The sequence below is a fragment of the Thunnus maccoyii genome, chromosome 15 (assembly GCF_910596095.1).
Source record: "Thunnus maccoyii chromosome 15, fThuMac1.1, whole genome shotgun sequence".
NCBI lineage: Eukaryota > Metazoa > Chordata > Actinopteri > Scombriformes > Scombridae > Thunnus > Thunnus maccoyii.
Window position 1 is genome coordinate 19,009,488 of NC_056547.1, and position 14,861 is coordinate 19,024,348.

The 14,861-nt window shown below is 37.0% G+C and overlaps 1 protein-coding gene across 1 annotated transcript; it reads left to right on the forward strand.

The window, feature by feature from the left end:
• The first annotated feature begins 6,090 nt into the window (after nt 1-6,090).
• Nucleotides 6,091-6,793, forward strand: LOC121912857 (galactose-specific lectin nattectin-like). The gene has a single exon (XM_042435334.1). The coding sequence runs from the start codon at nt 6,274-6,276 to the stop codon at nt 6,757-6,759; it is 486 nt and encodes a 161-aa protein (XP_042291268.1). The 5' UTR covers nt 6,091-6,273; the 3' UTR covers nt 6,760-6,793.
• The last annotated feature ends 8,068 nt before the right edge of the window (nt 6,794-14,861 follow it).

Below are 14,861 nucleotides of genomic sequence, written 5' to 3' on the forward strand. Positions count from 1 at the left end.
AAACAAAAACTTGAGTTATATAACTGTTGACCATCAACGTCCATTTCTCACAGAAGTCACATGTTTTATTTCTTCACCTGCTGGTTTGCATAAATTCAAAGTGCTTGGCTGTCCTAGCTATTTATATTAGGTCTTAGATGAATGTGTGAACAGCACAGCTGTAACAGCTGTTATGATGTAATCACAAGTACACTACCTGAAATACACGTGAATATCTTTTTATGTATTCAAAACTCAATATTTACTTGGTTCTGATGGTAAAATCAAACTGTCTTCAGTTAGTTTATATTAGATCTATTTAACACAGGTAGCAGTCAGGGCTTAATACACTTTTTATATCTGTTCTAACTGAGGCTCTGGGCTTTTTCCCAAATCATTTTAGTGCCAAGAGCATCTTTACTTCATCACAAGGCAAAATCCAAAGGTTGATTTCAATGTGAAAAAGCACTATTATACAGAACTTTAATGTTATGATCAGCTTAGTCCTTGTCAGGCATTAAAAACTCTTTCAAAGACAGACTGTGATCACTTTTTATGACCAATACTTCCCTCAGATGATCACAAAAAAAATAAACATTCTTCTTGGCACTTTTTAGTAGTGTGTGGAGAAAAGATGTATTCATTCCTTAACTCACTTTTGTTTAAAACAACACCAATCAGTTTTTACCTCACATCTTTATTGGGGTGGAAGGAGAGTGAATGGATTAGACCTGATGTATTATTTGAATCAGTTGTAGCTTTCATTTGACATTTCTAGGTGAGCTGGTCATTTCTGGCTTATGTTGGCAACTGAAAATGTTTGCCCAGAAAAAATGTGCACATAATTTTTAATGATCTCTATTTAAAAAAGAAAAAAAAAACATTTTATGTATTCAGTTTTAACTATATTGTCTGTATATTTTTGTTTTCCAATATGAAGATTTTAATGTTGTTCCAAACTCTCACTATCGCAGGAATAAAATTCTGGTAGGGAAATATTAAATACTTAAAATATAATGTCACGAAAAATGAAATATTAGCTTAAAAAAAACAAAGAGGACATGACCTCCATATCCTCAAAAAAACAGGTCTATTGAGGATATGGAGGTCCTCAGACATTTTGATTTGTCCTTTGGGAAAAACACAGATGTTACTAATAACATTAATGATGGCTCTGTTTGATTCAAGTGTTCCAGTAAGCCGTGACAGTGTGACAGTGAGCCTGCATGCACACTACAAGACCCTGAAACTGAACCAGCTAAATGTAATTCAGCCATAATTTATTATATCACACCTGTGACATGTAAAAAATATCTTCAGTAAAAAAAGATCTATGGTAGCTACGGCCTTGTTAAGTACAGACTGTTATATAACTGACATCTTGGTAGGCCTGTAGACTTTACCAAGAGAGACATCAAGACCTACTCTTGTTTATTTTAAAAATGTTGTGAATGGAAGTCTTAATCAGGGGTGTCCACATTTAACATGTAATTAATGATCCCATGCAGATATTATAGGCCACTAATGTGGGGGAAGTATGTACACAAGTTATTTTTATCAACCCAAATTTTCTCTGACACTTGACAGTCACACAGGTAACTTCCACTCATTGTGCAAAACAAAAACATATTATTAAGAGAATTAACAGTGAAATAATTTGCAGTTTTTCACTTGCTTGTTTGTGTAAGTTTAGATTATTAAAGTGTTTTTCAAAGTCTGCTCCACCACTTCATAGACTCTGTGTATTAGATAAATTTGGTAACAGCTGTTTTAATCACAAGAACACCAAGTACAAATACTCTGTGGGAGGGGGGTAAAGTGTACTAAAGTCAAATGTGTATGCAACATGTGTTCAACATCATTTCAACTCAAAGGTAAAATCACAATGAGTGAAATGTTCAGGGGAGAACCACAATTTTTTCCAAAGCATTTTACTTGTAAAAGCATCTTTGATTCATTACAAGACAAAAGTTAAAGATGATCTAAAGGTGAAGGCTCACTTTCATACAGAAATTCAGTGTTATGAGCAGTTTAGTGCTTGTCTGTGCATTAAAACTCTCTTTCAAAGACAGACACTGATCCCTTTTATCAACATTTTCATTCAGATGTTCACAGAAAAGAAAAATTCTTCTGGAACTTCTTGGCAGAGCATGGAGAAAGGACGAAAACCTTCATTTAGTCAGCATATTAGAGGATAGCTTCACAATTTTTCAAGTTGGTCTTTAAACTCCAGTCAGGTGCCCATATGAACATTGAAACACTGTAATCATTCCTGCTGTTCATACTGACGATTAGAAGATCCTCCAAATGCATTTTCAATGTAAAAGGACAAAATTCATTGTTTTATGAAAAAACATATTTCAGAGTTCATCTGAATTTAATGTGAGGCTAAAGTTGTCCACACTAGTTAAATTGAGTGAATATCTTCTAAAGTTAAAGTGTTTTAGTACAAAATTCCTCTTTGTTTCCCCAGACAGTGTTTCTCTGTTGAATTGCAGTGAGAGGATAGTAATAAAAAGAAGAACATTTGCAGTAAAAAGTTGATAACTTTGGAAGATATCCACTTGATTTTATTAATTTGAATATAAGCTTCTGATAACCTTCAAATACATATTTGCACAAACTGAGGGCTGTCCATCACTTACATTGAAGCACATTAAGAATGAATCTTCTAACTGTCAGTATGAACAGGAGGAATGATTACAGCAAGAAAAAACACTTTCAATGTTCATATGTAAATATGAATATTATTTTAAGACACAACTAACTAATTGGTAGTTGATGTTCAAAGGTGAATGCTTTAGTGTTATGATCAGCTTAGTCCTTGTGAGGCATTAAAAACTCTTTGTGATCGCTTTTTATGACCAATACTTCCCTCAGATGATCACAGAAAATAAATGCTCTCGTTCCTCTTCTTGGTTGGTCTGGCTCTGGGTGCCGAGTCTCCTTTAGGTGACCATGAAATGACGCTACAGTGCGGGGTGAATCTCTAATTTTTCTCCATTTCATACAAACTTTAGTTTGCTAATATCAGCTTTTCTACAACCAAAAACTAAAACTTGAGTTATATAACTGTCGACCATCAACGTCCATTTCTCACAGAAGCCACATGTTTTATTTCTTCACCTACTGGTTTGTGTAAATTCAAATTATCTAAGTGCTTGACTGTCCCAGCAATTTATATTCTGTTTTAGATAAATATGGGAACAGCACAGGTGTAACAGCTCTTATGATGTAATCACAAGTATACTACCTGAAATACACGTAAATATCTTTTTATGTATTCAAAACTCAATATTTACTTGGTTCTGATGGTAAAATCACACTGTTGTGAGTTAGTTTATATTAGATCTATTTAACACAGGTAGCAGTCAGGGCTTAATACACTTTTTTATATCTGTTCTAATTGAGGCTCTGGGCTTTTTCCCAAATCATTTTAGTGCCAAGAGCATCTTTACTTTATCACAAGGCAAAATTCAAAGGTTGATCTCAATATGAAAAAGCACTATTATACACAACTTTAATGTTATGATCAGCTTAGTCCTTGTCAAGCATTAGAAACTCTTTCAAGACAGACTGTGATCACTTTTTATGACCAATACTTCCCTCAGATGATCACAAAAAATAAACATTCTTCTTGGCACTTTTTGGTAGTGTGTGGAAAAGCACTGAGCAACATAATATATGAACAGCTGCCTCGCTCTCTTTCCAGTTGGCATAAGCTATGACAAGAAACACTCCCTATTATGTGCATGTGTGTGTGTGTATATGTGTGTCTATGTGCGTGTGTGTGTGTGTGTATGTGTGTGTGTGTGCATCTATGTGCGTGTGTGTGTGTGTGTGTGTGTGTGTGTGTGTGTGTGTGTGTGTGTGTGTGTGAGAGGGAGGTAGGGTCACTGATGGTTGACACCTGGCAGCGATAAGGTTTGCTGATGCTGTTAACCCCTATCATTCTTTTACTCAGCAGGCTTCTGCCAACTAAACAACGGTGAAGGATGATGAAGAAATGAAGGAAGTGTCAGACTTTTAGAATTACTGACGACAATCACCCTCATCCAGGAAAAATGTTCAGATATATCTTAATGATCTGAACTTAAAAAAACATTTCATTTATTCAGTTTCAGCTCTATTGTCTGTATATTTTTGGTTTCCAATATGAAGATCTTAATGTTGTTGCAAAGCTCTCACTGTTGCAGCAATAAAATTCTGGCAGGGAAATATTAAATACTTAAAAAATAAGTGTTCAAAAAATGAAAAATATTAACTCACCCCAGGTTCCCAAAACCCACAAATGCCCTGTAAAAAACTGCAGAGGACATGACCTCCATATCCTCAAAAAACCAGGTCTATTGAGGATATGGAGATCCTCAGACATTTTGATTTGTCATATTGGAAAAGCACAGATGTTACTAATAATATTAATGATGGCTCTGTTTGATTCAAGTGTTCCAGTAAGCCGTGACAGTGTGACAGTGAGCCTGCATGCACACTACAAGACCCTGAAACTGAACCAGCTAAACGTAATTCAGTCATCATTTATTATGTCACACCTGTAAAAATATCTTCAGTAAAAAAGATCTATGGTAGCTACGGCCTTGTTAAGTACAGACTGTTATATAACTGACATCTTGGTAAGCCTGTAGACTTTACCAAGACAGACATCAAGACCTATTCTTGTTTATTTTAAACATGTTGTGAATGAAAGTCTTAATCAGGGGTGTCCACAATTAACATGTAAATAATGATCCCATGCAGATATTTATAAGCCACTAATGTGGGGGAAGTATGTACACAAGTTATTTTATCAACCCAAATTTTCTCTGACACTTGACAGTCACACAGGTAACTTCCACTCATTGTGCAAAACAAAAACATATAAATAAGAGAACTAACAGTGAAATGATTTACTATTTTTCACTTGCTTGTTTGTGTAAGTTTAGATTATTAAAGTGTTTTTCAAAGTCTGCTCCACCACTTCATAGACTCTGTGTAGTAGATAAATTTGGTAACAGCTGTTTTGATCACAAGAACACCGAGTACAAATACTCTGTGGGAGGGGGGTAAAGTGTACTAAAGTCAAATGTGTATGCAACACGTGTTCAACATCATTTCAACTCAAAGGTAAAATCACAATGAGTGAAATGTTCAGGGGAGAACCACAATTTTTTCCAAAGCATTTTACTTGTAAAAGCATCTTTGATTCATTACAAGACAAAAGTTAAAGATGATCTGAAGGTGAAGGCTCACTTTCATACAGAAATTCAGTGTTATGAGCAGTTTAGTGCTTGTCTGTGCATTAAAACTCTCTTTCAAAGATAGACACTGATCCCTTTCTATCACCAACATTTTCATTCAGATGTTCACAGAAAAGAAACATTCTTCTGGAACTTCTTGGCAGAGCATGGAGAAAGGATAAAACCTTCATTTAGTCAGCATATTAGAGGATAGCTTCACAATTTTTCAAGTTGGTCTTAAAACTCCAGTCAGGTGCCCATATGAACATTGAAACACTGTAATCATTCCTGCTGTTCATACTGACGATTTGAAGATCCTCCAAATGCATTTTCAATGTAAATGGACAAAATTCATTGTTTTATGAAAAAACATATTTCAGAGTTCATCTGAATTTAATGTGAGGCTAAAGTTGTCCACACTAGTTAAATTGAGTGAATATCTTCTAAAGTTAAAGTGTTTTAGTACAAAATTCCTCTTTGTTTCCCCAGACAGTCTTTCTCATTCTTCTGTTGAATGACTGTGAGAGGATAGTAATAAAAAGAGGAACATTTGCAGTAAAAAGGTGTTAACTTTGGAAGATATCCACTCGATTTTACTAATTTGAATATAAGCTTCTGATAACCTTCAAATACGTATTTGCACAAACTGAGGGCTGTCCATCACTTACATTGAAGCACATGAGGAATGACTCTTCTAACGGCCAGTATGAACAGGAGGAATGATTACAGCAAGAAAAAACACTTTCAATGTTCATATGTAAATATGAATATTATTTTAAGACACAACTAACTAACTAATTATAGTGTTGATGTGAAATCTCAAGGTGAATTGATGGTCTTTTCTTGGGTTATGTTCAGATTCTGTGTCTTACTGTGTGGGTGAAAATATTTGGCAAGTGCTCTTGACCAATCATATAATGCCAGCAGTGCAGACACCCTCTCTAAAGCATTTAAAAGAGAACAGCCTTTCCCCTGTCTCTGCACGATTCTTGATCACACCTCACAGTGCAGATCAGCTCCAATAAACAAATTACCAACACTCTTGTCCTGACTTGACAACATGCTCTTGTTCCTCTTCTTGTTTGGTCTGGCTCTGGGTGCTGAGTCTCCTTCAGGTGACCATGAGATGAAGCTACAGCGTGGTAACTGTCCCATGTTCTGGTTCAGCTTCAACGGCCGCTGCTACAAGTATGTCTCCACACGTATGACCTGGGCTGATGCAGACTTCCAATGTGTGTCAGAGAGTGCCACCCTGGTGTCTATCCACAGTCTGGAAGAAGAGAGGTTCGTCACATCCCTGATCAAGAACTTTGACCCTGCTCAGGGATCCACCTGGATCGGATTCAGTGACATCCATAAAGAAGGAAGATGGATGTGGTCTGATGGATCTGCATTGGACTTTGCTTTTTGGGACGATGGACAGCCAGACAACTATCATGGAAAGGAACACTGTGCACGCCAAAACTATAACAGTAATCTGAAATGGAATGACGGTCCTTGTTCTTACACATTGCCTTTTGTCTGTGCATCTCGTGTCTGTCCTTAACAACTGAGATGGTTATGTCCAATTCAACCAATGACTTTCCACCTGTTGCTCTGTTGAAATGCATTGGTTCTCAACAATAAAGATATATTTCTGCAAGTTTATGTGTGTACAGAAAGTCACTTTTATCAAACAAATTTTTATGAATGAAAAGGACACTAAGATGTATGTATGTTCATGTGGATGTTTACACAAACACAACTCACAAACACCTGACAACAGTCAACTGAAAGCTGCTCTCATTTAACTGACAACGGGAGAAACCACATCTCTGCCCCTTAATCTGCTCTGAATGTCACAAAATACTCTGGTGAAGGGATCATTTCTCTGAAAAACATAAAACAGACCAGTGTGTCACATAGAATCTGGGTGAGTCAGTTACTGGGAGAAGACAAGAGGGTCAAACAAAAGGGGAAATAGAAAAAACAGAGAATGAAACTTGTCTGCATGGTTTTACACCTCTGAATCACCAATAAATACTTAATAAACTATGAGTAAAACAATAGATACACCTTTCTAAAAAATTTTCTGTCTAACAATTTAATTTGGCTTAAGAGTTATTGGGAATTCACTCAATCAGCAATGAGAGCAAAGTGCACATGATCCTTCCCTGTAATTCTGACGCAACTTCTGGTTGACACCCAGAAGCGATAAGGTTTGCTGATGCTGCTAACCCCTATCATATTGTAGTCATCCTGACGAGTCTTTTACTCAGCAGGCTTCTGCCAACTAAACAACGGTGACGGATGATGAAGAAATGAGAGAAGTGTCAGACTTTTAGAATTACTGACGACAATCCCCCTCACCCAGAAAAAATGTTCACACATTTTTAATGATCTGAATGAAAAAAACCCATTTTATTTATTCAGTTTTAACTATATTGTCTGTATATTTTTGTTCTCCAATATGAAGATTTTAATGTTGTTCCAAACTCTCACTATCGCAGGAATAAAATTCTGGTAGGGAAATATTAAATACTTAAAATATAATGTCACGAAAAATGAAATATTAGCTTAAAAAAAACGCAGAGGACATGACCTCCATATCCTCAAAAAACCAGGTCTATTGAGGACATGGAGGTCCTCAGACATTTTGATTTGTCATTTGGGAAAAGCACAGATGTTACTAATAACATTAATGATGGCTCTGTTTGATTCAAGTGTTCCAGTAAGCCGTGACAGTGTGACAGTGAGCCTGCATGCACACTACAAGACCCTGAAACTGAACCAGTTAAATGTAATTCAGTCATAATTTATTACATCACACCTGTGACATGTAAAAATATCTTCAGTAAAAAAGATCTATGGTAGCTACGGCCTTGTTAAGTACAAACTGTTATATAACTGACATCTTGGTAGGCCTGTAGACTTTACCAAGAGAGACATCAAGACCGATTCTTGTTTATTTTAAAAATGTTGTGAATGAAAGTCTTAATCAGGGGTGTCCACACTTAACATGTAATTAATGATCCCATGCAGATATTTATAGGCCACTAATGTGGGGGAAGTATGTACACAAGTTATTTTATCAACCCAAATTTTCTCTGACACTTGACAGTCACACAGGTAACTTCCACTCATTGTGCAAAACAAAAACATATTATTAGGAGAATTAACAGTGAAATAATGTACTGTTTTTCACTTGCTTGTTTGTGTAAGTTTAGATTATTAAAGTGTTTTTCAAAGTCTGCTCCACCACTTCATAGACTCTGTGTATTAGATAAATTTGGTAACAGCTGTTTCAATCACACAAACACCGAGTAGAAATACTCTGTGGGAGGGGGGTAAAGTGCAATAAAGTCATGTATGCAACACGTGTTCAACATCATTTCAGCCTAAAGTTAAAATAACAATGAGTGAAATGTTCAAGTGAGAACCACAATTTTTTCCAAAGCATTTTACTTGTAAAAGCATCTTTGATTCATTACAAGACAAAAATTAAAGATGATCTCAAGGTGAAGGCTCACTTTCATACAGAAATTCAGTGTTATGAGCAGTTTAGTGCTTGTCTGTGCAGTAAAACTCTCTTTCAAAGACAGACACTGATCTCTTTTATCACCAACATTTTCATTCAGATGTTTACAAAATCGAAAAATTCTTCTGGAACTTCTTGGCAGGGCATGGAGAAAGGATAAAAACCTTCATTTAGTCTGCATATTAGAGGATACCTTCACAATTTTTCAAGTTGGTCTTTAAACTCCAGTCAGGTGCCCATATGAATATTGAAACACTGTAATCATTCCTGCTTCTCACACTGACCATTAGAAGATCCTCCAAATGCATTTTCAATGTAAAAGGACAAAATTCGCCATCCTTGTTTTATGAAAAAATATATTTCAGAGTTTATTTGAATTTAATGTGAGGCTTACATCATCCACACGAGTTAAATTAAGTGGATATCTTCCAATGTTAAGGTGTTTTAGTACAAAATTCCTCTTTGTTTCCACAGACAGTCTTTCTCTGTTGAATGGCAGTGAGAGGATAGTAATAAAAGAGGAGCATTTGCAGTAAAAAGTTGATAACTTTGGAAGGTATCCACTTGATTTCATTGATTTGGATATGAGCTTCTGATAACCTTCAAATACATATTTGCACAAACTGAGGGCTGTCCATCACTTACATTGAAGCACATTAAGAATGAATCTTCTAACGGCCAGTATGAACAGGAGGAATGATTACAGCAAGAAAAACACTTTCAATGTTCATATGTAAATATGAATATTATTTCAAGACACAATTAACTATTTATAGTTTTGATATGAAATGTGCAACATAGCTAAAAGAGCAGTAATAAAGGATATGGCCTTTCTTGGACAAATAGAGTAATTTACAATTCATTTCACACTGAACAAAGGTTTTATTTCATATTTTTACAATAGTTAACAGAGCAGTAATGAACATAATGCTGAAAATCTGTGAAGGGAAAAGGACCTCATAATTTTTAAGATGAATATTTTTGGGAAGAATATATTTGGGCCTCGTATTCCCTTCTTTCAAAACCGATCCTATTAGATCCCCTTTGTTTATTAAAAGTAAACTGACAGGTGGAACGTACATTTCTTGCTTTTGAAATTAAATTAAAAATAGCTGAGCTCTGGTCATGTAACCAAAGAGAATAGTAACATTTTAATGCAGAATATATGTAAAAATCTGACCGTTTTTATTAGGGCTGCCAAAGAACCTTGAACTCAGGTAGATATAAGTAGAATAAACTCATTTCCTTAGCAAGAAAATGTGTACTATATAACTGTATAATATATAATAATATCATATCTAATAAAATATAATAAACTTCTACTTTAGGTTGTTCTAATAGAAAAGCTCAGTGCCACAATAAAATGATTAAAGGATTCTGACTGATACTGTAATAATGTTGTTGAGCATGTTTTTGATGCAATAAAAATATAATTATATAGAAAACAATCAGTAGAGATCTACCGAAAATGCCAAAGTTCAACAAAGGTAAATCAATAGTCATCAATAATAAAGCAATCACAAATGTTACATTGAGTCATGCAGCATAGATGTACTGTAGAGCTCTGATGAAGACCCACTTTTAAACAGAACTTCAATATGTTTACATACTGTGTGGGTGAGTAAAACTGTTTGTATTTGCCAAGTGCTTTTAACCAATGATATCACACCATGAGTGCAGACAACCTCTCTGAAGCAGATAAAAGAAAGCAGCCTTTCACCAGTCTCTGCAAGATTCTTGATAATAATTAATGGTACAGATCAGCTCCAACCAACAGATCAACCTCTCATCCTGCTCCTGTGACAGAGAGACACCAACATGCTCTTGTTCCTCTTCTTGTTTGGTCTGGCTCTGGGTGCCGAGTCTGTACATGTATTACCTGGGCTGATGCAGAGTTCCACTGTGTGTCAGAGAGTGCCAACCTGGTGTCTATCCACAGTGTGGAGGAAAACAATTTTGTCAAATCCCTGATCAGGAACTTTGACCCTTCTGAGGGATTCACCTGGGTCGGACTCAGTGACATCCATAAAGAAGGAAGATGGATGTGGTTTGATAGATCCAGTTGACTTTGTCTTTTGGGACATAGGGCAGCCAGACAACTTTGGAGGAAATGAACACTGTGCCCACAAAAGCTTTGGCAGTCTGTTGAAATGGAATGATTATCAGCGTTTTCAGACATTCCTTTTTGTTTGTGCATCTCACCCATTTCATCCCAAATCCCAGATATGAGAGGGTTATCTCTGAATCATCCCGATGACATTCCACCTGTTGTATTGATGACTGATTAAAGACACAAATATATACATTTATTTATGCGTAAATAAAAGTCATTTCACTAATCTTCATTTTCATGAACTTTGGGCACTCATCAGTTAACACCAGTAGTGGGTCAAATAAAATATTTCATCATTTTTCTCATAAACTCAAAATGTTCTTTTATCCCCTGTTACAGCCACCACCAGCCCCTGCGTTCTGTGCATATGTGTAGTCATTTTCTTAAGAGTTTTTTTTACATGTCTAGCAGTCTCTAGGGGCTCTTCCCATTTCTCTATTTTGTGCCTCCTCATCTCCTCTCTCCTCTATCCTCCTGCCTGTGACCCAGAAATCAATTCCAGCGTGCCATATTTAAGTATGCCTCAATTCCTAAAATGCATCTCGAAGAGAGAGGAGCGAGCAGAGAGGAGGCTTGCTGGAGGAGCTTTGAGCGAGGAAGTTCTTCAGCATCCGTGAAGTATAAAAGAGGCGTGACACACATAAATGTGTGTGTGTGTGTTAAAAAATAACAATATAACATCCGTACATTCTTGTCACATTATGCCACGTTGTGATTTGAATTAAAAGTTAATGTATAAGTTGTCATGAACACTGTTATGCTCATCTGACAGAGATCATAAAATACAGCAGTAGGCTATATTAAAATAATGGACAGATGATGCAGCTGTGCCACACATCATATTTAATTGACATCACTTTAAAATGCCGGCTCCGAAGCAAGGATGTCTCATTTTGTTAGATGCCTGCTGCCTTGACTCCTCTCTCCTCGTGTCTCTTCCTTGCCTCCTCCAGGTGGGAGGGACTAAGACATGAAGAGAGGAGGCGAGGAAAGGAATCGAGGATGTACGAACTGAGAAATGAGAAGAGGGGCAAGTCTCCTGTCTCCAAGGCCCTCCCATTCCTGCTTGGCCTCGGCAGTGATCCTGATTGGAGCAGCACCCAGTCCAGCACTCCAATCCAAAAGATTCAGTCAGGTGTCTGAACCAATAAATGTCTGGCCAGTCTGTCATTCGGGGTGGCTGGGATATTGTGCCTCTCATTGTTGTTATGTTTAAGAGTGTAGATATCTTTTGTTGAGAAACTAGTACAAGGCACTTGTTTTCTACCCAGGGACTGGGCCAGGTGTAGTTCTGCTGACCACTGATTGCACTCACACACTTAGTATTCCTGTGTTAGTTTCATTAGGAGCAGTGGTGCTGTTGTGATTGAGCTTATGTTTTTTTCAATTCACTAAAGACCAGGTCTAGACAGTGAGGTTTTATTTTCATTTTTGTTACATTGTGTTAGTTACTTTTAGCTCAAGTTTAGGAGTCCTCTTTTGGTTATATTTGGTTTATGGTTTGAACAGCATCCACAGGCCCTTCTTCTTTGGTAGTTTGCCTCTTGTGTTTGTGTATTTTTGCAGTTAGGAGTCCCTACTACCACCTCCCTAGGCACTGATAGACACCAAAGACAGCAAAGAGCAGCTCCAGTTTCTGCCATTTCTGTTTTGACCAGGATTAGGAAGAACAGATTGTACCCAAAACGCACTGCTACTTTATCCAATTTGACTCCAGTTGTGCACCAGCCACAGACTGTGTCAGACAATGCCTCCAGTACACTGAAGGCAGTTTTATTAAATATTAGGTCTCTAGCTGGCAAGTCAGTACTGATAAATGATTTTATTACTGAGAAAAAACTTGATTTTATGTTTTTAACTGAATCTTGGCTAAATGAACACAATGGTGCAGCAGCCCCCAATAAATCAGCTCCCCCAAACTTTTGTTTTATCGGTGAGACCAGAATGCTTAGGAAAGGAGGTGGCGTAGCCACATTATTTAATGATGTCATTGATGTCATTTTATGGGAAGTTTGGCTCTTAAGAATATGTTGCACTTCAGTTGGGATCCTCCTGTCGTGCAATATCAGTAACCGTCTACAGACCCCCAAAATATAATGCACACTTTTTTGATGATTTCACAGAACTGCTGTCTGCTGTGTTTATTGATTTTGACCGAGTTGTCATAGTGGACGATTTTAATTTTTGTATCGATAATCCCAATAATAGCAGTGCCAAAGAACTTCTGCACATTCTGGACAATTTTGGACTTTCCCAGCATGTAACAGCATGTGACTCAACACACAATAAGGGACATGCTCAGGACCTAGTTATTTCTAAGGGTCTACGTATCTCTGAGGTTGTGGTGTCTGATGTTGCCCTTTCTGACAATTACAGTGTATTCTTTGAAATGACCATCTCTGCTGACACAACCAGAACTAAAACTGAGATAATCAGGAAGCGCTATTTTAACGAAAACACCTGTACATTATTCACCCAGGCTTTTACACCAACTTTCAGTTCCTGTTAATGATCTTGTAAACAGATTCAGCTCTAATGTTGTGGATATTATTGATACCATTGCCCCCATAAAGACCAAAGCTGTCTCTGGTAAGAAGAAGGCACCATGGACAAAAATACAACAACAGTAAAAGTCCAGAAAAGAGAATGCCGACAAACAGAATGCAGGTGGCAACAAACCAAACTTCAGATTCATTATAACATTTATAAAGAGAAACTCCACAAGTATAATCTGGAACTAAAAGGAGCAAGACAGTCCTTTTTTCTGAGAGATTATTAATAAAAATAGCAATAATACATGCACCTTATTCTCTGTGGTGGACAATCTAACAACCCCCCCAGCATCAGTCCCTCCTGAACTGTTATCCACCAAATCATGCAATGATTGATTTTGCATCTTTCTTTACTGACAAAATTCTGAAGATAAAGCAAACATTCTGTAATTCTGTTACCTGTGCCTCAACATAAAACCATCACAGTAAATTTAGCACATTTTCACCTATTAGACTGTGCAACATTGACAGGAATTGTCCAACACCTTAAACTCACTACCTGCTGTCTTGACATCCTGCTTACAAGCTTTTTTAAAATTGTTTTTAACTGCATAGAACGAGATGTATTACAAATCAAATCGTAAACAGTTCCCTTCAGTCAGGCGTGTTTCCAGGGGTCCTGGAGGGGTCCTGGTTGGGGAAATCCGCCTGTTAGGGAGACCCTATATTTGGCCATCTGGCCATGTAGCTGCTAGCTGAGACCATTAGGAGTCACAGCTTTATATTAGGATTCCAAATAAGATCTTTTATGTATAAGATTGAGCTGTATGCAGAAGACATCTTTTTGTTTATTACTAACCCTTCAAATCCATACCAGCCTTTATGTCAATCATGATCAGCTCCCTGCCCTCCAGGTACCTGCTGCATCACAGAAACAAAGTGTAAGCACAAGCCAGGAGACCGTCACAAGTTTATTTATGTATTTCTGAGGTGACAATGTGTCAGTTTATGTGCCATGTTCAGAGGTTCAACAATGTGGAAGTGCATATTTCAGTAAGATGTAATGCTGGAATGTAAAAGTACTTGTTGTTATGTGTTGTGGCCACTTGAGGGCAGCAGGAGAGCAAGTCAGTGTGATGACGCTTATCTCTCTCCTCTGGTGACAAGTGCTGCAATGGAGAGGAAACTAACATGAGGGTGTATTTAGTGTTTTTATTGGTCCATGTCATGACTGTTTAAGTTATGTTTTCTTCAAAGCAATGTTGTTTAAAACCTGTTTGCATGATAAAACAGAAAACACAAAGTTCACAATGCAAGAGAGGACATGTTGAAGGTTTTGTACTAATGTAATATTGTTAATGTGTAAATATATGCCCATGTTTGGTATGTTGTTAGTATTTATCTGTTGTAAATGAGAAAAGATGTCAAGCACAAAGCAATACGTCTCCCCTCGTGTCCCTTTAACCTTCTGACAACTGAAGCCACGTCTTTTCTAAAGCTGTGTTTTACTATGTCACAACTTTATC